This window comes from Gekko japonicus, unplaced genomic scaffold, assembly GCF_001447785.1.
Source record: "Gekko japonicus isolate JY-2015 unplaced genomic scaffold, Gekko_japonicus_V1.1 scaffold383, whole genome shotgun sequence".
Taxonomy (NCBI): Eukaryota; Metazoa; Chordata; class Lepidosauria; order Squamata; family Gekkonidae; genus Gekko; species Gekko japonicus.
This window is the reverse complement of record NW_015164193.1, coordinates 367798-394226: the sequence shown is the minus strand read 5'-3', so window position 1 is coordinate 394226 and position 26429 is coordinate 367798. Positions and strand designations below refer to the sequence as shown.

The following is a 26429-nucleotide window of genomic DNA, read 5'->3' as shown; positions in this document are numbered from 1 at the left end:
ACTTTTTGTCTTGCATCTCTTGGTGTTTTTCTATTTTGTCAACCTTTTTCTTGACCTTTTTAGTATCTTCTGTTGAGACAAAGCACTTTTGCGCGATTTCCTCCATTTTCTTGGCTGTATCATTTAACTGAGTCTGCTGAGTATTGAGAACACCTTCCATATTAGTCAATGTTTGGTTGATCTTTTGCATTTGTTCCAGCAGAGGGCGCAGAAGATCGCTCTCTTGTTGATTGACAGCTGGCTCCAAGAGGCGGGAGCTAGCACCGGAAGTTCCTCCCGTCGTCTTTTCCGGCTTGTCCTGAAACTTTTTCTGGCTCGACATCTTGTTTTTTTGTTTACTTTTTAAAAGTTCGTGCCGCGCGGCTACAAAATGAGATTTCCTGTGTCTCTTCTAACAATTCGCCAAGAGGTAACACTGCTCCTTTCAATTTTCACTCCCCCCTCTCTTCCTTTTAAATCAGTCTTTGTTACACAGGGTGGGGGGGGATTCACCTCCCTCCTCCCTTGCGGTTTTTCGAAAAGGGGGGGAACGCGCTCAATTCTTTTTCTTCCGTTCCGACTGGCAACTCACAGTATTAGCCGAAAATCTTCTTTTAAACGCTCATCCGCTTAATCACCCGGTGACGACCGGCGGCTCCGCTAGTCCCCGTGCGGGGCACTGCCGCGGCTAGGGCCATTGGGGCATGGGGCGAGCCTCAATTTCCGACCATTCGGCCGGGAAAGAGGCACATCCCCTGTGCGCCCCGGATCGGAGCCCCTACCTGGGTCTCCTTAGGGTCTCCACTTATGCGGATTCCCCCCCTTGGCCGCGCGTGGGCAAAACGACTTCGGGAACATCCCGAAGATGCGTCCGCCATTCGCGAAGTCCAAACCGGAAGCCCCCTATTGAATAAAATCTTTATTATTGTTCACTGTTACACAATCTCCAGTGCCATTTCAAGTGATCTAAAAAGAAGGCGCCTTTTTCTCCTGACAAGTTCCTGGGCTAGGCAAAAGCCAAGTTAGATTCTGTCACAGGCTGGGATGTTCTGATTTATAAAGCCGCAGATATTATCATGCTACTAGGGGGGCTAGCTCAGTACCTGAATGGAACTAAAAATTTTGGTGGGAAAATTCTGCCTCACAGTGAAGAAGCAGCGAGGGTCAGTCATAGGTGTCTAGTTCTGGCAAAGCTGATAGCGACAGTAGGAGGTCAGGTCTCCCAATCAAACACTCAGCAACGTTCCTAGACAATGTCCAGTTTATTGAGGTTAGTACTGGTGGTACCATGAATTTTTGGGTCAGGAATAATGAAAAGCAAAATGGTGGTTACAGATTTACCCCTTCAAACCAGACCCCCTGATATCACAAACCCAATAAGCAAGCACCTACAAGAGCGGGCAAAATGCAGCAGTTAGATTCCCAGCGGGAAAAGCGGACAAGGGAGAACCAAGCCTTCAAGGCCACTAGGCAGATAGCGCAGGCAGCAGAGACGTGGGGGTGGAGGAGGAAATGGAGGAGCACAGGTGTCAGGCACCCCCCCCACGTTCCAAGGCATGGCAGCTTCAGCTGACAGTTAACTGTGTAACTTCTCCATCTTAACCCACAAGGTACTCAGTGAGACTTCTTCCAAGTCTAATTTCCACCTAGTTAGTTTAATTTTTATATACGTCTAATTCCTTTTGGCAATTCTAGTTTTTACTGTAAACATTTTTTAATAGTCTGGCATTGCAGTAACTTGATACAGTGTTTATCTTTGTAGACTGAGAAGGTAAAGAGTAGCGATATATAGGAAACAGAAGCCTGCTCCCAAAGCATTGGTTTATTAAGGAAAATCAATATGTGAAATTTAATCCCAGCCTAACTACCATGCACTGCTTCTTAGCTCCAACTGTCACCAGTCACAATGCTTCAGTGCCACTGGAAGCCACAACTAGACCACAATGAAGTCTAGACTTTCAACCTGGCAACCATTTTTTGGGGGGGCTCCTGGGCCCATAGTAGCTTGATGAAAGCTGGAATGCTGTCAGATTCCATGAGCATTTTCCATTTTGAGTTAACACCATCAGCCCAATCAAGTGGTATTAGAGATTTCACCTCTGCAAATGAACACAATATGTGTTGTGTGTGTTAAGTACCATCAAGCTGCTTCCAGCTTACAGTGAATCTATGAATAAGTTCAGGCTTGATTTGATCTAGAACCCACTTGTCTTTTTGGTGGTCCACAGTATCCTCCAACCCTCTAACCTCTAAACTTTCCTCCAACACCACATTACAAATGATTCAACTTTCTTCCTGTCATCTTTCTTCACTGTCCAGCTTTCACACCCATATGTAGTATAGATAAACATTATTGTGGTTATAATGAGGCTGACCGTATCAGAAAGTGATGTTGTAGCTTTATGATTCTAGAATGCAATGGCTGAAATCCTAAGGATACTTTCCTTAGAGTAAGCCCAATTGACTAAAGTATGACTTACTTCTGAGTAGACCCACTTAGAATTGCTCTTAAAATTAATGGGAAACTATGGTAAATATATTCCAAGTTGAAATTTATGGGAGAAAACTGAAGGATTGGTTCAGTATAAATCACAGAATATTGTCATACACCTTCTCATTTTTTGTTTGTGATGTCACAACCTTGGGGTGGGCCGCCAATGTTTATTTGACCGAGCTGGTTTAAGATAAGGAAATTTAGGTAATGTTCCAATTGAACAATTAATTTCTTTTTGGTAGCATAATTCTAGGCACTGGATTTAATTACACCTGGGTTCTAGGCCAGAAACTCACTCCAGTTAATTAAAAAACAGAATTAGAAAATTTACAAAAGAGTAACACATATTAAAAACATACAAGTAGAGGAAAGGTGTGTACACTGAAACTAAGTCAAAATAAGAAACCTAACTCACTAGTCTCTTAACACTGACCCTGAGTCTTCCCTGCAGCACTGATGCAGAAGCACTAGTACCGAAGAAAATGACAACCTCTTCCTCCAGGTTCACAAGCTCTTCATGCAGAAGGTTATTCCTCTTCATTCTCTGACATCTTCTATGTGAATATCCTTGCCTTTTTTTTGGTAGTTCCTTACTCCTGGCTCAGCTGTCAGTTCTTCATTGACTGACCAATCACAGCGATCAGTCAATTGATCTAGATCTTGAACTGTCAAAATGGTGAAATGTCAAGTAGTTGCCTTGACAGTTCACAGCTGGCCACTATCAAGCTAACCGGTAACTAACTGCAGATGCTCATTAGTAAAATACATTGTATCTTGGAAACAATGCAGACAAAACTTAAGGATTAACAATTCTGTAGAAATGCAAATACTTAGATCCTGAGGACTCAGTTTCGTGACATGTGATTACATAGCTCTTTCCACACTCAGAGAAGTTTAGGTGTCAGCTGAATGGAGTTTTCTTTCCTCACTGTGCTAAGGGCACCAATGGAAACAATGTCTATCACGGTTTTATCTTTACTGACTGTGTTTGGATCATGCCAAGTTCTTAAAATGGAGCCTTGTTCCAATGCAGAGGGATGTGAAAGAAGAAAGCAAGGCGGAAGGCAGCATTAATGTTAGAACAAAGAGCAAAGGCAGACACGATGATCAATGTTTGCCAAGTAAGGATGTAAAAAACCCACTGTGTTTACATTTTCATTTTAAAGTTTTGAACAGAAATATGCAATAGTGTATTTTAGCAAAGTTGTGTTTAAGACCTGATAGTCTCCTACAAGAAAATCTTTCTGAGCAGAGAGAGTAAAAAGAAACTGAATAGCAAGTGAAGATCTTTCTCCCTTTTGCCAGTGGCAAAATGTTGCTGGACAGTTTTGCAGAGGGCTTCCCCAAAGGCTATTTTTCTGCTTAAGCCAGTGAATCATGAATTATTCCATACAGTTTATTTTAACACTCCCAGAGAATGGAACCCTTCCCATATGCAGTGTTTCCAAAGATTGTTTCCCCTTGATGGTTTTAACAATTGCATGAATAATCTGTTTTATATTAGCACTAGGAATAAGGCCCGCTGTGGAAATAAATACAATGAGCTGTAGAAAGAGGATCTGGGAGAATGCCAAGGCCTTCGGCACTCAGAGTCAATGTGCTGTGGCAACCTCAGCAGGATATAATGACATAGAGTCCACCATTTTCTCCAGAGGAACAGATTTCTGCTACCTGAAGAGCAGCCCTCACCTGGAGATTGGCAACAATTGTTACACAGGAAGAAATGGCTGGTTTGGAGGGTGGAGTCAATGGCATTGTACCTGTCTGAGGTCCCACCCCTCCTCAAACCTCACCCTCTCCAGGCTCCACCCCTCAAATCTGCATGAATTTCCCAACCTGGAGTTGGCAACCCTATCTCCTTCCCAGCCAAGCATCAACCTGTCATTATCTGCCCCTCTGATTTCAGCTTTGCATCTCCTCCTCCCTCCCTCCTGGAGATCAGTTGTAATTCTGAGTGATTTCCATCCCTCTCCTGTGATTGGCAACCGTGGTTCCCCAGAAGGGAATGGCCAGTTGGGAGGGTGGAGTCTATGGCATTGTACCTGTCTGAGGTCCCACCCCTCCTTAAACCTCACCCTCTCCAGGTTGTAATATCTTCGCTTCTTTCTGATTTCAAATGGTACATCCTTTAGAACTCTTATTTCTGACTCTTTAATCTTCAAGATATTTCCATTGGTAGCTTTGAGAACCTTTTAGACCTTTTCGAGAATCTGACTATAATTTCCCCAGGCAGGTTTCTCTTCTTTATGTATTCGGGGTATGATCTATAGACCACATCCAGATCGCTTAATAAATCATCACGTTTCATACCTGTCATTGGGGCTAATGCTTGAGTCAAGATTTCTTTGAGATTCTTACCGCTTTGTTCTGGAACATCTTGGAACCTCAGCACATAGGCTGATTTTTCTGCTTGAAGCCTAAGGATTTGTTCTTTATCAGAGGTTCTTTCTTTTTGTAATTGGTCCACTTTTTGATCAAGGACAGATGTTTTAAAAACAATCTTTTTGACTGCATTAGAGTTCTTTACCATCTGTTTTTGGAGTGTTTCAAAATTTTGGTTGAGATTCGTAATTTGGTCCAGTAGGGGTCGCACTGGTACAGCTAACGTGGCTGTACTGGCTTCCAGTTTCACTCCCAGAGATGACGTTTTGCCAACACTTGAAGGAAGCTTCCTCAGCGCCATTTTTTCCTCTCAACTCATTGTTTTCTTTTCCAGGGAAGTTTGTAAAAGTTCTTAAGAGAGGTTATTGTTCACTTTGCGTGGCAATGCACTTGCTCATTCAAATAACGTTTTTCCGGACGCTTTCCCCCATTCCAGTAAGGCTTTAAATTATATTTTTGTTTTTGTTGGGGGGGATATTGCTCCCTTCCCTATCGCTGGTGGGGGGGGGGTGTCAGAGCCCATTTAAAAGTTAATGCACTTGATGCCAGTTCATTCACGTTTCTTCCAGTATCATTAAATTGCCAAGATATCTTGCATTTTCACTAAAACTCCTGAACCCTCGACCGGTGTGCACCTCTAGGTACCATGATGGCGCCATGGCAGTAGGACCTTCAGGGCAAAGTGTGCCTCAATCCCTTGGCATCGCTCCTCGGGAGCGTCACTACTCGAGTCTCATATCTGAGGGTCCTTTGCAGGGGCCCCAGGGGGGAACTGGCACAGCCAGATCCCCTCCTAGCCGCCACGGAACAGGCCGTGCCGTATGGAGCTCACTGGTGCATGCCTGCTAGGCGAGGAGCCAAAACCGGAAACCTTGGCACGTGAATACTCTTGAGTGGCGGCTGATGGGCCAGTGGCTGAGAGAGAGCATGGAATCTTGCCACTCCAAACAGGATTATAATATAGGAGATATTTTATTAGAGACAGGCATTCCTTATCATTGCAGATCTTGCAAAATTATTTTAATATTACAGATTGAGGCTAAATCTAATGCCACTTTAATTGTAAGGTTTAAATTGATTCTGAAATATACTCTGGCACCCTGGGAAAGGTCTGCCTTTCTAATCTGCCGCCTCCAAGTCATGGGCTGTTAACTCACTTAGGTTTCAAACCTCTGCATTTTATGTAAATAATCTGTTTAGTGGTTTTCTAATAAATTTCCAGAACTTGAGATGGTTTAAAACAAGTATGAAACAAGCTTGTTAATATCTCTCTCTCTTTCCCCCTTCCTTCCTTCCTTCCTTCCTTCCTTCCTTCCTTCCTTCCTTCCTTCCTTCCTTCCTTCCTTCCTTCCTTCTCTGGAAGTATCATTCCTGTAAACTGAAATGGAAGTAAGTTATGAAATGGAGAGAAATATACCAGGAGACCATTGGAAGAACAAAAGTTTCTAGGCCCTTCAGGGTTTGAACTGACATTAGTTTGCCTTTGCAGCTCCAAGCAAGTGATATTCAATAGGAAAATACTATTAATGGGAGATGACCATCTTTTCCAGCAGCCACTGAACCCTGCCATGTGTTTCACTATGTTCCATGCATTAATAATTAACTTTACTGTGTGTGTTTAGGGAATCATTCAGATATCCTACTATCAAGAGAAGTTTTGTAATATTCTTGATGCAACTGGTAGGAAAGGGACAGATGTTCGAGGAAAGGGACAGATGTTTGACAGGCTTCAGCTTGTTTCCTACTGCCCTGCCAACACTGACTCCAGGACTAAGAGTAATTACCACCCACTGCCACTGGTTGCAGTTTTGACCCTACTGGTCCTCTTTAGTGCTTCTAATCACATCTAACTACTGTGTGCAGCCTAACTTCATCTGCAATAAGGCCACAGAACATAGTAAACAAGACACTTGTCTCTGAATGCTAATGATCACAGCTAGCCAACTTGTTAGCCACTGTTTGTGGTCAACACAGACACGCCCCTCCACAAGCCTTCCTAGTCACGATCTTGTTGGGAAGCTTTTCTTCTGAGGCTCTTTGGTGGTTTCCTCATGTGGTTGGGCTTGTGTGGTCTCCCCACTGTTGCTGCTGGGTTTTCACATGGAAGGTTTCTCCACAGTCTGGCTGTCCAGGTCCCCCAGCAATAACCACCCTCCACTTACTTGGGTCACTGGGGCCCTTGTAATGTTTTTATAAATGGCACCGGAATACTTTTATATCAGCAATATATATCTCTATCAACAATATCATTATAGCAACAGGTGTAATAGGCTCTCTGCACTCCCAGGTTTCATTAAAAAAGCAAAAAAGAATCTAACACTCTGTTATGGAGATACACCTTTCCCCTTTTGTGGCCCCAAGAGAAGGGACTTAGATATTTATTTATTTTTAATGAAACCTGGGAGTTCACAGAAGTGGCTACACACATTGTTACAATAGTATAATGATATTCTAGTGCCATTAAAAAAAATAATTTTAAAATGGTGGTAGGGGGAGGAAACGGCCACCATAGGGCCAGGGTCTGGGAAACTGGTTGTGGTGGGTGGGGAAATCCTATTTTACCCACCCACACACCAAGCAGCCAGGCTTTATTTTTTAATTTAATTTAATTTGTTGGATTTGTATCCTGTCCTCCCTGCATAGCAGGGTCTGGTCAGGTTCCATCAGATATAGTAAACAATCTAGAATATACGAAGAATTAAAAACAAAAACCTTAATAAAATATGACAACATTCCTATGATAAAGATTCTAGTCAAAGCCTCACAGATGCAGTCTATTTCGAGTTTGGGTCCCTGGATGGTGATACAGATCTGACCCACTGAGGGGGGGGGACCCAAAAGAGAAGGGGAGACGCCCGCCACTCTAATGAAAAGCCTGGCGGAAGAGCTTCATCTTGCAAGCCCTGATGGGAGAGCAGTCATCTTCAGCCATCCAAATCAGGGAAGGCTACTTCTTGCATGCGAACATCCCACCCATGCAGTTCTTAATTAGTGGAAATTTTACCTTTCTTGGGATCATCTCCTGACTTAAAATCTCTGCCCCTTTTGTTGGTAGACACTTCCTTTGTGGCTTGTTCACAGTTTCAGAACCTGGGAAATAAATGAAAGTTTAATCAGTGGTCCTCTCAGTTACCTAGTTCTCCTTAACACAAAAGAGAGATTTGATAAAGAGGAAATTTGGATTTAAAGGCCACTTTTAAAGGAAAAACCAGCTTTTTCTTAGTACATGGAGTACTTTTTCTCAGTGTTTTCTGCCAACATTCTGTTGTGTAGGAGGGAAAGGTCAAAACTCCAGCCCTGCCACAATGGGGGGGGGGGGGAGATGTGAATAAAAGTGAAAATCGTCACTAGAACATGGAAGAAATAATTTTGTTTGCCAGGAAATTTCCTAATACAAAAGTACAACATGGTTAGCCTAGGCATATTCACAACTTCTGAAAAGCCATCTGCTTTTTAGATCCAACATGAAACGTTTTGCAAGAGACCTATTTTATTGTAACTAACCCCACCCCCACCCCGGAATTTCATGCACAATTTTATCTCTCCCGTAGTTAGGAAAGAATACAAATCTCATTCTGATGGAGCAACCTTTTTTTACACGCAGACAAAATAAATTATGGAAATCTACAAGCATTATGTAGAAACCCCTATCTTTTCCTAGAAGTGATGTCTTAAACAGAGATCAGAGAAATTTACAAATTTGGAATATAATCTGATGGGTCAAGTAAAGGATAAAAATAGTTCTTTAATTAGAATAGCCAAAATTCATGAACGCTTATGTAGGAGACGCTCTTGAAATAAGATTTTAGATGCTTAATCCTTTGAACCATCCTATAACTTTTCATTCTTTGTTAAAATAAGGGAGTAAACAAACTGGGCATACCTGCTTATGTATACTGCATGTATCCCTTCAACACTCACATGTACAAGACTCCGGACATTCTGTGTGTGAACTGACTCTAACCCAACTTGACATTAAAAATAGCACAAGTTCACCACAGAGGCTTGCAGGAATACTGTAGTGGTAGTTCCTTAGGACAACTTGTGATTAAACATGCAGCAAAGCCTGCTTTGATCAGAACTGCTGTGAAGGAGAAGGAGAAATTCCTGCCTTCTCCCCTGTGCTGTTTTCGATGACTGAAACACTTGGGGGGACTGTGGGGGGGTGTTATTTGCTTCAGTTTGGTGTAGTGGTTAAGAGTATGGACTCTAATCTGGGAAAACCGGGTTTGATTCCCCACTCCTCCATATGCAGCTGCTGGTGTGACCTTGAGTCAGTCACAAGTTCTCTCAGTCCTCAAAGAGCTCTCTCAGCCCCACCTACCTCACAGGGGAAGGGAGGAGAATGTAAGCTGGGGAGAGGAAGGAAAGAAGATTGTAAGCTGCTCTGAGACTCCCAAGTGGAGGGCTGGGTATAAATCCAACTCCTCCTACTGCTACTCCTTTGGGATGCTTGCACTTGCTGTCTTCCCACAGAGCAAATAATGCTCCCCTAAGTGGCCCTGAGATTTTTCAGCCACCAAAAACAGCACATAGTAGAAGGCAGGAATTCTTCCTTCTCTCATGCAATGGTCCCAATCTGAATCTGGCTCTACTGTGTGATTACTCATGAGTTCCTACCAGGAACTACCAGTTCAACTACTTTTATTGCATTGACTCAAAGTCATAGCAAACAACAGACACTAAATCATAAAATCACAACACAAACAAGTACCATTGCAAGCTACAGTATCAAATTTTCAACCATAATAACAAAGATTAATTTCATAATAATAAACTACATGAAAGCAAAAATTGCTCATTATAATAAAGCTCTTCATCAGTAGGCGTTACGTCAAGAGATCTTATTTTTTTATTTTATTTATTTTCTTTTTATTCCACCCTCCCCTGCATGTGGGTTCAGGATGGGTCACAACAGTCATATATAATACAAAAATAATTAAAACAATTAAAGCACAATAGTTAATACATAACAATACAATTCTAATAAAACCTAAATATGGCAGCCTAATTCTGGGAGTTCAGGTGCCTCTTGAAGGTAGCTAGTTAAGGTGGCCATACGTAGCAACCTGGTGATGCTTGTTTTTCTCTTAGCTGGTCAGATCAAAGTGGGCACTATAGCACTGCAACAATATGATCTAAGTGGGCAGTGCAAGCAGGGGAAGCCACGATGAATTAGACATGTGCCACCTCAGCCAAAGGCTGGATAGAACAGATGCATTTTACAGGCCCTGTGGAACTATAATAATCCCCGCAGGGGCCTTATCTCCAGTGGGAGCCTGTTCCACCAGGCTGGGGCTAAACAGACATATTTTGGGCCAGGGACTATCAGAAGGTGTTGGTGAGCTGAGCACACACTTCTTCGGGGCGCATACGGAGAGAGTCAGTCCCATAGGTATCTTGGTCCCTGGCCATGTAGGGCTTTAAAGTTCATTACCATGACCTTGAGCTGGATCCAGTGCTCAATTGGCAGCCAATGCAATTGGCTTAACATGGGTTGAATGCGTGCCCACGCAGACGTCACAGTTAACAGATGGGCAGCCACATTTTGCACTAGCTGCAGTTTCTGGGTCAGCTTCAAGGGCAGCCCCATGTAGAGCAAGTTACAATAATCTAATCTGGAAGTGACCATTGCATGGATCACTGTAGCCAGGTCACAGGAACTGAGATAGGGACCCAGTTGTATAACCAGCTGTAGATGGTAGAAGGCTGATCTGGCAACAGTGGTGACCTGGGCCTCCATAGAGAGTGAGGCATCCAGGATCACCCCTAGGCTCCTCACCCTTGGCGCTGGTGTCAGCAGCGCCCCATCCAGGGTTGGGAGATGGATTCCCAACCCCAGCTCCCCACGACTCAGGTACAGGACTTCCGTTTTCATTGGATTTAGTTTCAGCTGTCTCTCCAGTAGCCAATCAGCCATGGACTCCAGTGCCCTGTCCAGAATATTTGGGGTGGAGTCCGGGTGGCCATCCATCAACAAATAAAGCTTGGTGTCATCAGTATACTGATGACAACCCAGCCCAAATCTCCAGACCAGCTGGGCGAGGGGGCACATATAGATCTTAAACAACATAGGTGAGAGGATCACCACTTGTGGTACACTGCACTCTAGCAGGTATCATGGTAAAATCCTCTCCCTAATTGCTGCCCTGTGTTCCCGACCATGAAGGAAAGAGGAAAGGTCAGTGTACGGTGATCCCCTGCACCCCTTTGTCGGTGAGGCAGTAGGTCAAAAGATTGTAGTTGACTGAGTTGAACACTGCTGTTAGATCGAGAACTAACAGCAGTACTGACCCTCCTCAGTCCAGGTGTTTTTGGAGATCATCCATGAGGGCAACCAATGTGATCTCTGTCCCATGGCCAGGGTGAAAGCCAGACTGGAAGGGATCCAGGACTGATGTATCATCCAACAAGGCCTGGAGCTGCTCAGCCACCACTCTCTCAACTACCTAACCCCAGAATGGAAGGTTCGATAATGGGCGGTAGTTGGAAAGGACCATAAGGTCCAATGATGATTTTTTTCAAGAGCAGACGCACCACTGCCTCCTTCAGGCCTGCTGAGAACATCCCTGAGGACAGGGATAGATTGATGGTATTACCCAGAGGGACCTGAACACCATCCCCACAGGCCTTGACCAGCTAAGATGGGAGCAGGACAGGGAAGCAAGTGGTGGGCTTCCCAGGTACCAGTATTTTGTCAACCTCCTCCTGGGAGAGCCAGTTGAAATGGTTCAGGACTGGACTGGAAGATGAGCAAGGGGATTCCAGTTCCCTTACTCTATCAATTGTAGCAGGTAGGTCCCGGTGGAGTGACAAGACTTTGTGATAAAGCTCGCAAATGCCTCACAGCCAATAGCCAATTCCTTATTGTTTTGTTCGCCCTGAGGCAAAGAAGTTAACGATCAAATTGTACTAAATAATTGGGCCGGGCATGAGCTTGCAGATGCAATGGAGGCCACATAGAATCTTAGCAGCTTTCACTGCCATTTCATAGGCCCTCATAAATATCCTATAAGAGGTTCTTGAGGCATGCCGCCACACTTACTCCAGTCGTCTCAGCTCTCGCTTCATCCTCCGTGGCTCCGGGGTGTACCATGGGACTAGTTTGGCACAGAAGTGGAGAGGGTGCTGGGGGTGATTTTGTCAATGACTTTGGAGAGCTGGCTATGCCAGTGTTCCACCAGCTCATCCAACGAACCGCCAAGGGGCATCAGGTCCTGCAGTTTGGTGTAGTGGTTAATTGTGTGGACTCTACTCTGGGAGAACCGGGTTTGATTCCCCACTCCTCCACTTGCACCTGCTGATGTGACAGAGTTCTCTCAGCCCCACCCACCTCACAGGGTGTTTGTTGTGGGGAGGGGAAGGGAAAGGAGTTTGTAAGCCGCTCTGAGACTCCAAGTGAAGGGTGGGGTATAAATCCAATCTCTTCTTCAGAGTATTCTGGGTTCCATTAGTTTCCACAGGCAAGCATAAATCCACTTGATGCCTAAACAAGGAGGGTTAGGCATACTCAGCTGGACCTTCAGGGTGAAGTGGTCTGACCATGGCACTGCATTGGCAGTCTCCAGATCCACATGTATCCCCGCACCAAAGATAGGATTCAGTATGTGGCCTGCTTGATGTGTTTGAGCCTAAACAAATTGGGAGAGTCCCAGTGATGCCATGGACGACACTAGGTCACTGGCCTGAGAGGAGGCTGCATCATCAACATGGGCATTGAAGTCCCCCCAGATCAATAGCCTGGAGTACTCCAGCGCCCAGCTTGATACGACTTCAGCTCGGCAGGTTATCTGCTGGTGCTTTAGGCAGATGGTACACCAGCCAGAGAGCCAAACTCTCCTCGGCATCCCACTCTAGGCCAACACATTCCATGCCAGATAATTTTGGCATGGAGAGCATTGTGAAGAAGAAAGACTCTCAAATGAGTAACACCACTCCCCCCCCAGTTCTAGTATTATGTATTAAGATGGCCACAGCAACGCTAGCCTGGTCAATGTGGTCTGGCAGACCGACTAACCTTCGATCTGAGATCAATGGCCACCTCGGATCCTAGCATGGACCAATAGGTTTGCCTGGATCCTCAAAGGGACCTATAGAAACTTGGGCCATGTAAATACAGCCTATCACGGGAATTGGGTGAGTGTTGGGTATGAGTGTGGATGCACATATAAGCTGGCCTCGGACCGGCTAGTTTATCTCCTGTTGTAATTTAACCTAATAAACTTGAGCTGATTTCACCATGCTGAGCCTACGTACTCAGTACTTTTCACCGAGTCTGGTGCAGGACCGAGAAACCTGGGTGATAAAGTTGGTTCAGGGCAATGGTCTCACCCTCCTTTGCCCGGGTCTTGGTCATGCATGGCAGGTCCGTATTTTGCACAATCAGGTAGCCTTGCAGAACCAAGGTCTTATTATTAATGGATCTGGCATTGCACAACACCAGCGTCAGAGAAGGGTATATTCTCCTAGCCCCACAACCAACATCTCTCGGGACGGAACTCATGGAGGAAGAAGATTGAGCATCGGTCTTCTTCCCATATTCCGCCTGTTCCACCGGCATACCTCCCCTGCCCCCCTATGACTGGTATCCATGACCCTGACATGGCCTCCCCTGCTAGATTTTGTTTGTCCAAGATTAACTTTGTCTTAGTCTTAACAACCATGGCAATAATTTTTTCCATTTGCAATATTATCCATTTATTTCTGTCCACAAGTAGCATTACAAGTTTATTAAAATATGATCTCCCTGACAATTGTAGTAGGATATTTCCAAGGTATCTTTCCTGATCTTCTGCAAACTTTAGGCACTGAAAGGTCACATGGGCCAGATCTTCAATAGATCTATGGTCGCAAGAGCAAACTTGTTCATCCAAAAATTCCTAGTATAGTGGACCTTCACCACTAACAGTTGAAAAATGTCCATGCAAACTTTAATAAATGCCTTTCTATGTTCAGTAATCATTACATCATCAAATTATTCTGGAACAGTTAAGGACTACCAGTTACAATATAGCTGTTAGTCCCTATGCTGAATTTGTGCAGTTTGTAACATCTAGTTAGGCTCAAACTGATAACTCTAAAGGTCTGTTATTCATTAAATATGTCCTAACTTATTTTGTAGGGAATTCCTGGGATCCCTGGAGTTCGAGGAATAAAAGGAGAAAAGGTATTTGTAAGAATATAAAATCAGACTGCTTGATTTTTTCCCCACGAGAATAAACATAATAATAGATTAATAGATTAATAATAGATTACTAAGGACCTAACTAGATGTGACCTGGGACACCCATGATTAGGCTCTCCTAGATTCTTTAAAAAGACTTGAAGAAGTTACAAGCGAACGAGGAATTTATTTAGATTTTGGCCACAGTAGTGAAGAAGGAAAAATTTAACCTTGCCTGTGCTCATGTTTTTTTCCTCCAGTCTCAATCCTCTTTCTCTGTCTGAAGGTTCTGTTTGCCCTGCTGGAGAAGTGTGCTGTCACTATATGGGTACCTGTATATTTTACCCAGTGGGGCAAATAAGAATTTGTGGAAGGTTCAGAGAAAATGTTTGGGGAGGTTAATTCTGCTTTTTACTTTTAAAAAACAGTTTAGGAGATTGCTTCTTATGAAGAGCCAAGGGACAAATTTGAGCTCTCATGCACAAAGATAAATGAGAAAAGAACTCTTTTTAATTTAATCTATTTAATTAGATGATTTTTAGCCCATAGAAATTACTACAATCATCCCAGGAAAATTATACACATAGGGATGGTTGAATCGTGCATGCTGACCCCGACCCCATGTACGTTTGGTGTAATTTATGAACAAGAGCAGTCGCAAGCCTGTTTGCTATCCCTTACATGGGTTTGCTCCTCCCAGGTTATAACTTATGAACAACCCTAAAATTTGTGCAATGTATGTTTGATTTTAGGGTGAAATTGGATCTCCAGGACAACAAGGGCAAAAAGGATCTCCTGGAACACCAGTATGTTTATGCTGTTGTATTTATTATTTATTTATTATGTATTTATTTCATTCAGCTTATATACTGCTCCTTCCCGAAGGCCCGGAGTGGTTTACAGAGAAGTATTTAACGTATCTAACTAGGGCCACACAGTACAGGGGAGAAATGAAAGCCTACCAGGCACCCGAGCAGGGTGTGCTCATGGTGGGTTCTTCCTCAAGTCAAGTCCTCAATTTACTTATTTATTAAACTGTTCCTTACAGATATGATGGAAGTCCAGGAAACATTAACCTGTAAGATTGAATTAAGTGTGTGTGGAAGCTAGTTTATTGGAACCAATCCAATTATTGACAGTATTAAGTTTTCAACAAAGTCTATCAGATATAACTGTATGTTTAAAAAGCCATTAAATATTGTGGGACTATATTATAGCCATATCATTCACAATGATATGTCCATTATATTATCTGCTTATATGTGCCTTTTAATGAAACATCTGAAAAAGATTAACAAATAGATTTCCTTCGTTTAACAAAGGATTGCGTGTGAATTCTAACAGGACATATGTGACCCTTTTATTAGAAAGCTTGAAATATGCTATTGTTTCCATCATATTAAACTCTTTTTTTTAATGACTGTGAGGTGCCTCTGTTCTGATCATGTTAATAACTTTCACAAATTAGTCTTTTTCCAGAATGTTATTAATTTTCAGCAGGGTAGGTGTCGCCACTGACTCTTGTAATTTATGGCATGGGGGGATGATTTGGGAGGAAGCTTCTTTGAACTGAAACTTTAATTTGCCTTATAGTTCCTGAGTTATGGCTTCTGTTTGAATTGTATGTTATAAGACTCAACTATGTGATACTAAAGGTTTTGCTGTGTATGTCTGAGCTAGTATAGTGTGATGGGACTGACAGGAAGACCCTTAGCATTGGAGGTATGGTTTTGTACAAACAAAACACTGTAACTTTTCTAGCCATAGTAAAAAGCATACAGAATACACTTGATATTTTTTTTAATATGTGCATTGACTTATTCTCACGTTACATTCAAAATATGTATACCTGACCATGTGATACCAACCCCACATTTATCCAGGTACTAGTCCCTGGTTTTAATTGCAAAGTAAATGTGCTTTGGCTTTTTCTTACAAACAGAAGTACATGTGTACATTCAGAATGCACATGCATTCACTGTAATATGTGAACAGGCCTAGTGGCCTTGTACTTTTCCCTCACCCATATGAATCCTTCCCTTCCTGTTCTAGTTAGACTTGAACTGTGATGCAACATTTTATTTGTGGTGGCGTGTGGTTAACTTTAACTATTGGTGCAAATTGATTTCTACCCATGAGTTAAAAGCTAGCTGTAGTTTGCACTGGTATAACTCTGTAGCATATCTAATAGTAGCCAAGAAAGAAGCAGGGAATTTGTTCTATTTAAGGCAGCACCTCGCCAGAGGCAGAGCTGATCCAGCTGAGCTCTAAGAAGCAGCAGGAGATAGAGCTGCTAGAGAGGTGTGTGTTTTTAATTTGCTTTCAGCTTAGGTGACTTAATTGAGGGCACTGTGTCGGGGGACTGTGTTTGGGAGTGTGTGTGTGAGTTTTGAGTTGTTGCAGAGTCCTGGTTGTTTACAAGAGGGTGAGAAAGGGTCATTGTTTGACTGTAATTGAGTGTCTGCTGGGGGAGGCTTCTATTTAGGGCAGCACCTGACCAGAGGCATGAGCCTCTGGAATGAGCCAAAGAGCTCTTGGCCTAGGGACTCTTAGACTAGGGACTCTGTAAGAAGCCCAGGAAGAGTCATAAATCCAGGGCCCTAGTCTCCTTGGGTTCCCAGTAAGGCAAGTAGACTTCTACAAGGAGAACCACATAAATACAAAGGGTTTTAAAAGGGGGATTACATATAATTATTATTTAAAAAGCAATTATGAAGCCAGAGTGCCAGCAGGGGGTTGGGGGCTATTCAGTGTTTTGCACGGAGTGTCACATGTATGACTATCTGCCTACTGGACAGAAGTCTTGGGTGTGTGCCCGGTGCAAGGAGCTCCTGGTTCTCAGGGAACAGGTTTGCTCCCTTGAGGCCAAGGTGGCCGACCTGGACAGTCAGTTAGGTGCATGGAGAAGACTCTTGGGGACTTGTTAGGTATGTTCCACTCTGAATATGGCAGCCCCGCCGCCTGGTTATAAATTATATCAGAAGGATGGGGGGGAAGGGTTGGAGGTTGGGTGGCTCTGTATATCAGAGAGGGTATACAGTCCAGTAAGATTGAGCGGGTAAGAGAATTGGATTCACTTCTGGAAATGCTATGGGTTGAAATAGTGGGCCCAAAAGGAAACTTAACACTGGGAGTTTGTTATTGCCCACCAGACCAAAAGATAGAGGAGGATTATAAAATGATGAATGAATTAAAGATAGTGGCTAGATGAAATAACTATGTCATAATAGGTGATTTTAACTACCCACACATTGATTGGGTCAATATGTGTTCAAGTCGGAAAAAAGAGATTGAGTTTCTAGACACTCTCAATGACTGTGCTATGGAATAGATGGTCACAGAAGCTACCGGGGAGAGGTGATCCTGGATTTGGTCCTAAGTCACGCCCAAGATCTGGTGAGATACATAAAAGTGATTGCACCGCTTGGGAACAGTGACCGTAATGTTATTGAGTTTAACATTTGTATAAACGGAGTTGCCCAGAAAGACTGACACAACCACTTTTAACTTTAAAAGGGTAAATTCTCTGATATGAGGGGACATGTGAAGAAGAAACTGAAAGGAAAAGTAGAAAGGGTCAAAACTATTGGGGAAACTTGGAGACTATTTAAAACTACAATCCTAGAAGCTCAGAAAAAATATATACTACAGGTATGCAAGTCTATGATCAGGCAGGCAAAAAGGGAATATGAGAAGCATATAGCAAAAAACACAAAGACCAACAATAAAACTTTCTTCAAATACATTAGAAGCAGGAAATCAGCCAGGGACGCAGTGGGGCCCTTGGATGACCAAGGGGTAAAAGGAGTACTGAAGGATGATAGGGAAATGGCTGAGAAGCTGAATGCATTTTTTTGCCTCTGTCTTCACTGTGGAAGATGAGAAGTGCTTGCCCACTCCAGAACCGCTGATTTGGGGAAGGGTGTTGAAAGACCTGAGTCAGATTGAGGTGACTAGAGAGGAGGTCCTATGACTGATAGACAACTTAAAAACTGATAAATCACCAGGCCCGGATGGCATACATCTGAGAGTTCTGAAAGAATGCAAATGTGAACTTCTGGATCTCCTGACAAAAATATGTAATCTTTCCTTAAAATCCGCCTCCATTCCTGAGGACTGGAAGGTAGCTAATGCCACTCCCATCTTTAAATAGCATTCCAGAGGAGATCCGGGAAATTACAGACCAGTCAGTCTGACATCAGGCCCATAGCTAACATGGGGCCCAGCCCCCTAGTGTTTATTCCGGGCCCTCAAGCTCTCGCTGTTCCCTTTCCTGACTCATTTGGTTTCCTCATGCTGTGCTTTGCTTGCTGACGATCACAGGGCTTGCCACTACATGTTTGCTTGTGTACGCTGCTTCCTTTGACCAGCCCGGCTATGGATGATCCTCATGCCATGGACAGGACAAGCGCCATGCATGGGGTCTGGGCAGTGAGTTTACAGCTGGCTTGGCTAAGACAGGCAAGGACAGTAGAGTCTCTCCCTGCACAGGCACCCCGAAGGCTGCATCAGGGAGCATTCGGAGGTGGGGGAGGCAGCTTCAAGGAGGCCACCTTCCACAGGGCAGCTGGGGAGTAGTGCTTGGCTGCCATTCCAATCGAAGATAAAGTGAAAGGCTCCTGCTTGGGGTAGAAGCCGCGGCTCCCTGGGCTGGGAAGCAAGCAGCTCTCAGGCTTGGCAGACTGAAGCCACAGGGCAAAGAGGAGGAAACGCAGCAGGAGGAAGGCAGCCCGATCCTCCCTGCTAAGCCTGAGAAACTGGGTGGGAAAAGGCTGTGGGCACTCAAAATTGCTGAGCAGTTGGGTTAGAACAGATAAAAGGATGTATTTCTTCACCTGAAGAGTGATTAACACATGGAATTCACTGCCGCAGGAGGTGGTGGTGGCTACAAGCATGGACGGCTTCAAAAGGGACTTAGATAAACATATAGAGCAGAGGTCCATCAGTAGCTATTAGCCACAAGGTATAGATAGGAACTCTAAGGCTGGGGCAAGTGATGCTCTGTATTCTTGGTGTCTGGTGGCGGGCCAACAGTGGGAGGGCTGCTAGTGTCCTGGCCCCACTGGTGGACCTCCTGATGGCACCTCGTATTTTTGGTTACTGTGTGACAGTGTTGGACTGGATGGGCCGTTGGCCTGATCCAACATTGGCTTCTCTTAAGCTCTTATGTTCTTATGCCAGAGGAGGAAGAAGGATTTGATCTTGCAGCGTTTTCCTAATTTCTGGGTGCGTTCAGACGGGGCATTTGCAATGGAATAGGTGCCGGTTGGAATCGGTGTACTTACCGGCGTTCACACGGTGAACATCTGCCTTCCATCCTTAACCGTTGCAAAGAGCTTTACACCGTTGTATTCTCCCACTAGGTCCCCAATTGGTGGTATCCTGAGTACAACGGTTGTAATCGCCATACCCCCCGTCTGATCGCTCTCCACCGTTGAAAAACAACTTCCGTTCGGAAGCCTGAGGCTTCCGCTTTCCCCCCGCCATTTTTTTTAAGTATACAATGTGCGCTTGGGCAAAGCTTCACCCCATCGTTAATAAAGAAATAAAAACAGTTGTTATGTGCCTGCGCAAAGCCGCCTCTCCTCCCCTGCCCACCGCTGCTGTTGCTGCTGCTGTGGCTGCTTTTGCTCTGGCTGTCGCTGCAGAGTGTTTTTCATGACTCCGCCGTGCCCTCCTCCTCCTCCTCCCTCCTTCCTCCTCGGCTGCTGCTGATTAACTGTCCTCCTGGGCACTCTCCCCAGTGCAGCGCCAGCCCCAGACGGGGCGGCAGCGAGGGAGGGGAGTTCGTCAACGGGCGGCCGGCCGGCAGCGGGCCTGACTCACGCAAAAAAGTAAAATAAGAGGGAGGAGAGGCAGGAGGGGGCGATGCACATGCAAGGATCTCCACCCTGCCTCCCCTGCAGGAGCCGGCAGTGCTAGGACCCTACCCGGAAGACTGCCTGCCTGGCCTCGTTTGCCCGCGCTCTTTATTTCTCCATTTGCAGCCGTGGCGCCACTTGGGTGATTAATATTATACAGAAATATCTACATCTTATTTAAAAAGACAGAGGTCATATTCACCGGTTGGTTCTTCCCCAGTTGTCTTTTTTGTATGTCATGCCACTGACATTTACTTCACCCCCCTCCCTCCTTCCCGGCTCCATTTGCCCTGTCAAAAAAAAAAAAATAACACAACACGCGCACGCACCCCGAGAGCCGAGCAGCAGCCGATCGGCTTCATTATAAGGAAGCCTGCCTATGCGCATGCACAAACTGTGTAAAAAACAAACAAACGCCGATGCGCTCTACTGAGCGCCTGAAGTGTGGATGGGCATATTGCGATGTGTTGCGCAGTCAGGAGGTGAGTGTGATCACGTTTCAGCCGGCATAAACTGCAACGGTTCCAACCGGTACAGTTTAAGCCGGCTGAAACACCCCGTCTGAACGAACCCTCTGAGTCATGGCTAGGAGACTGCTAGTGTTATTTCTATACTAGGCTAGTAAGGAAGCCTCCTGGTACAGGACCTGCCTATGTTCATTGTAACAATCTTAGAAGAACTTGAAATCAGAAGAAGTGTGTCATGATTAGTCCCAATGAAATACGAGGCAGATTTCTATTATCTGTGTTTAGCCCTAGAGTAAAAGTTCTCTAACAAATTTGTAGTTAAGGACTTTGTACATTTCTCAGTGCTTTTACCATGAAGCACTTGTATGTGTGGGCTAGAGGAAAAGGGAAATGCTTTTGTATTTCAGAGTGTCTTGGTGTCCTGGCATGGTATTTGGTACTATATTGCCTATAAAGATTCGATACCATTGTCTCTTCACATCTTGCTTGATAAGATAAATGTCCTGTCAATGCATGGAATATATGAAAGTTTTAATTGATGAAAGGGGAAATCAACCGAAATGTAGAGTGGGATTTTCCTGCTATTAGTCACACTTTTTGTCCCAGAAAAGAGCAGATGGAAATGCTGTGGACAGTTTTGATTTAACACATCAGGGAAATTCAGTAACAAGTTCTTGTTAAGTAACAATTATCTCCATTATGATTGCCATGTTCAATAAATCAATTGATTATCTGTCACAACTGTGGCCAGAGTTGGAAAAAGAGATAATGATGGCTTCTATTGCGAAATTATTTTGTTTTTACTTGGGCCCAATTGCCCTTTTTAGTCAATTGTTTTTCCATTATTTCTAGATTTTGTATGAGATGTAGATTACTCAGATTAAAAAATGACTGTTCTGTTTGCAAAAATATCAGTGATATGAAAAATGATACCTTGGGGCTTTTCCTTTAAAATATTATGTTTTGTGGATTGGTTTTGTTGTGCTTTTTAAACTTTATCTTATTATTGGTGTAGCTCAAATTGGAAATTCTGTTTTCAGAAATGTGGCATATAAATTCAAAGGAAGAAATATTTTTTGGACTGCAAGAGGTGTTCAGAGGGGGTTCGCCATTGTCTTTGTCTGCATAGTAACCCTTGTCTTCTTTGTCTCTAGCTGCTTCCCTCATGAAGATTTAAAGAAAAAGACATATCTCTATGAGGGAAGGGGTAGAGACTTATTTTTTTAAAAAAATGAAAACTGGGAATTCAGAAAGCCTACTAAGCCTATTGTTACAATGCTTCATTGATGTGTCAGTATTTGGCCCCGGTCACACGAAAGGTTTTGGACCGGGAGAGGGACGGATTGGGGGCGCAGGAAATGGGCGCGATCCCACCGCAACATCTGGGAAATGTTGTGCACCCATCCCCGATCCGGCCCTTCCGGCTGAAAACCCGCATCTAAACTAAACCACCTCCTGAGGAGGACTAACCTGAACGGCCACGGCAAGCGCGGCTGTGGGATCACCGGCGCGTCCTTCTGCCGGCGCATCCCCGGCTCCTGGCATGCGCAGCCGGCTGCCTTGGTCTCCCGACCGTGGCTTCCTCCCCAGCATCTGATCGTGCCGGGGAGCAACGGCGCCGCGGCTCATGGGATCCGTGGGATCCCGCCGCGGCATGTCTATTTTGGTGCGGCTTTAAAAAGCCGCACTTTGCTGGTGTTCCCCCCCCCCCGTGTGGCAGGGGCCTTTTAGTGCCTTTTAAAAAAGGGTGTGTGTGCTGTGACACCATCAATGACAACAGCACCCTCCTTTGAAAATCCTCATTATTGAAGGCACATGCAGAAGAAAGTAAAGCTCCGCCCCCCAATCAGCTTTTATTTGTGCTCAGCTATTTCGGTAGCTGAATCAGATCCTTTTATCTGTATTCAGCTGAATTAATGCCCAATGAATACTGATAAGGTATTTATCAGGTATTTTTTCAGCTCGGTTTATACTGAGCGCACACCCCTACTGTGCACCCTTCAACCAGACTTGCAGTCTCTGAAAGCTGCAAAACAGCACCAGCCATCTTACTGAACACATGAATCTGCTGTATACTGAATCAGACCCTCAAGATCAGTATTGTCTACTCAGAATGGTAGTGGATCTCCAGGTTCTCTGATAGAGGTCACCAGTGCCTGATCCTTTTTTAGGTGGAGATTCTGGGGACTGAACCTGGAGCCTTCTGTATGCCAAGCAGATGCTGTACTGCCGACCCACAGCCCCTCCCCCATGCCTCATTAAATGAGTCAATATAATAAATAAGCATATCTTTTGTAGACCAAATAAATATGTCTCACGCATATATGTAGTATTACTGTTTTTACAATGTATATGTATGCTTTTGTGATTGATATAATAACGTCCTGACAATGGATGTTATCCTGGTTATTAATGAGTAATGGATGCAGGCCATATATGTGCTTAGGCATCTCTCTAGTAGGAAGTCCAGTTACCTGACATAGTGTCAGGTGCTCTGCAGTTTACAGCTTGCCTGTCATTGAGAGAGGAGGCTCCTCTCTCTCACTCTCTTCAAAGTGTCTGGGGCTTGTCACCTTCGCGATGCCAAATGTCCTGGCTTCTCAAATGTCCGTGCTCTTGTTTCCTTGCTATGTAAGGCTACGTGCCTATGGGGGATAGGGGGGGAGTTGATAGTTCTGGTGGGCAAATGCCGGGGGGTGATTAGTGCTTTTACTTGAATTCCCTATATCTGTAGCCTTCGCGCATTTAACTTCAGTTCTAACAATAGATGTGTCCAGGATGGTCGCTATCAACTGTCTCAATAAAGTTAGCTTTCTCCAAACTGGCTGGTGTTGAGAACTGATTTAACCAGGAATCTGACAGTTTGTTAGAACTCAGCTTTTTCTTCCTCAACCTCCTGCACCACAAATGTGATGAGCGGAGAGGACGGGGAAAACCCTATAGACACCACCGCACTGGAGCAATGGACCATGGGGGCTCCAGTGATGGCTGCAAAGCCCAAAGGAGCTGAGGGTGGGGCACAGACCCGAGACTCATGGGTGCCTCTCCACTCCTGGGCTGAGCCCACGTGGCTGTTGACTCCCGACCTGAGGTCCAAGAGATTTGTGGGTGACGGCGCCCAACGGCGCTACGTGCGCTCATTCCAGGAGGAACCAGAGCACATCGGTGCTGTGGAGGACACTGAAGCTGAATGTCTCCATAGGGAGTTCAGGGGGGAGGCTGAAGAGATAAGGCAAGAGATGCAAAACATGATGCTGGACATACCGGGCATCATCATGGAGGCAATCCAGAAAGAGTTCCAGAATCGTGAACGGGCCCCTGATGGAACTCGGAGGGTGCTGCCGGCCCCTCTACAAGTACCTCTGCTTTCTCCCCCAGCACCTCCAGGTGTTCCTGCTGGCCCAGCTGGGCCGATTGGACTGGTGGGTACTCCAGTGAATTAAAAACATATGCCGTGAAGCTCCAGGGGTGGCCCGAAGAGGTCCTGATTGAATTTTATCGGGGCATGCTGAACCACGCAATTCTTGATCGCGCACTGGCCCAGGGCAACCCACTGATGTTGAATGGGTGGATCCAGGTGGCCTGCAAGGTGGAGAACTGCTCCAACCTGTTGCGGATGTACCAGCCGCATGTCTCCACAAGGGCGACAGCGGTGGCGGTGTAGGCGGTGACAGAACAACAAGGGGTGAGAACCAAGACAAGAGAAGGCATCAGAGATCAACAGATGCGAAAGGGCCTATGCCTGAGATGTGGAGCCTCGGGGCACTTCAGAGCAAGCTGCCCCCTTGACAAGAACCCCAGAGATGAGAAGATGAACGAATGCAAGACTTCTGAGAAGAAACCCAAGCCGAAAGGAGCTCAGATGAAGCATCCCAAGGCGCTTCAAGCAGGAGAGCAACGAAAGCCTGAAAGCACCTCCTCCAGCAGAGACGAGGCAGACAAGCCGGTGGGAAAAGGCTAGGACCGGCTGTAAAGGGCACATCCTGGCAAGTCTGAAAGTCCCGCGCACCAAGTTCGGTGAGAACCTCTCTCCCTTTGTTTTATGTGACTGTAACTGTAATAAATCCCGAGCAGGGCACCCAAATACGGGTGAGAGCCCAGATCGATTCTGGATGTGCACAGGACTTAATCAGCCTGTCGCTAGTCATTGGGCTTGGGGTACCCGTCCAAACATTTTCTGAATCTTTAGTTTTCACACAGATGGATGGGTCCCCAATGAAAGAGGCATGCAAGTACCAAACTGTGCCCCTGGTAATGGGGACGGGGTCCTATTCAGAACAACGCCCATTCATTATTACCCGTGCTGCAAAATTCTCAATTGTACTGGGCAACCCCTGGTCACGAGGCCCCGGTCACACGGGAGGTTTTGGCCCACAAGAGGGATGGATCGGGGGCACAGCAAATGGGTGCGATCACACCGCACCATCTGGGAAGCAGCGCACACCTGTCCCGGATCCATCCCTTCAGGCCAAAAACGTGCAGTAAAAAATCCCCGAAGAAACCTGAAACGCCGCAGCAAGCATGGCCGTGTGATCGCCGGCGCACCCATCTTCAGGAGCATTCGAGGCTCCCGGCCGAACTGCGCATGCGCACAGATGTGCAGCCGGCTGCCTCGCTCTCCCTTCCATGGCTTCCCCCCCGGCATCTGATCGTGCCGGGGAGCAACTGTGCTTCGGCTCAGGGGATCTGTCGGATCCCACCGCCGCATGTCTCTTTTGGTGCGGCTCTAAAAAGCCGCTCTTTGGCCTCGTCAATTTTCCCCGTGTGACCGGGGCCTTAGTTATGCAAAAGAATATGGGGAAAATGCTTCTCTCTGGCTTCTTCTCCTCTTTAGAGGATTTCTTCTCCCATGACCCCAGACATTTTCAGCTTACACTATTTCTTGTAACAATGACAGTTGGTGCTGAAGGGCTGGTGAGAGTTCACTATGCATAAGGGGTACAGTAAGAGAGAAATTCTCACAAGTTTTTGATAGTAACATAAATGATTTTTGAAAATTGGAAAGTTCTGATGACTTCAGTAGAAGTTCCAGTTAGGTCTGTTAGGCATTTTAACCATGCTTACGTACCTTGTTTAGTCAGAAGTCCCACTGTGTTTTTAGAATATCACTCTGCTGTTTGCTCAGGTAAAATACATTACATAAAGCCACTGTCATCATTATACTATAAACTAGGAATAAGGCCCGTTGTGGAAATAAATACAACGAGATCTAGAAAGAGGCTCTGGGAGAGTGCTCTGGCTTTGGGCAAACAGTGTCAATTTGCTGTGGCGACCTCAGCAGGGTATAATGACAGAGTCTACTGTTTTCTCCAGAGGAACTGATCTCTGCTACCTGAAGAGCAGTTGTAATTATGAGTGATCTCTAGCCCTCACCTGGAGATTGGCAGCAATTGTTACCCAGGACGAAATGGCTGGTTTGGAGGGTGGAGTCTATGGCCTTCTACCTGTCTGAGGTCCCACCCCTCTGCAAACCCCACACTCCCCAGGCTCCACCCCTCAAATCCCCAGGAATTGTCTAGCCTGGAGTTGGCAACCCCATCTCCTTCGCAGCTAACCATCAACCTACCATTATCTGCCCCTTTGACTTCAGCTGACTTCTGCTCTCCCTTCTGCAGAGCAGTTGTAATTCTGAGTGCTCTCCAGCCCTCACCTGGAGATTGGCAACAATGGTTCCCCATGAGGGACTGACTGGTTTGGAGGGTGGAGTCTATGACATTGTACCTGTCTGAGGTCCCACCCTTCCTCAAACCTCACCCTCTTCCGCCTCCATCCCTCAAATCTCCAGGAATTTCCCATCTGGAGTTGGCAACCCTATCAGGACTGGCCCCAATTTGTTTTCTTCCAAAGGCCAAAATAGGTGACAGGACCAAGCTTAGTTACCTACCAACAGGCACTGAGGGGAAAGTAGGGTTGCCAGCTCTAAGGAGGGAAATACCTGGAAATTTGGGGGGTGGATTCTGTAGAGGGCAGCATTGGGCGGGGGGGCGGAAGGACTCAGCAGGTATAATGTCATAGGGTCTACCCTCCAAAGCATCCATTTTCTCCAGGGGAACTGATCTCTATCATCTGGAGATCAATTGTAG

General features: G+C 45.3%; 1 protein-coding gene across 1 annotated transcript in view; it reads left to right on the top strand.

Moving 5' to 3' along the window:
* Positions 1-26429, top strand: part of COL21A1 (collagen, type XXI, alpha 1) — a 209669-nt gene that overhangs the window by 142857 nt on the left and 40383 nt on the right. The window contains exons 18-19 of the mRNA XM_015408301.1: positions 13977-14021; positions 14771-14824. Coding sequence (XP_015263787.1) covers positions 13977-14021; positions 14771-14824 — 99 coding nt within the window. The remainder of the gene's footprint in view (positions 1-13976; positions 14022-14770; positions 14825-26429) is intronic.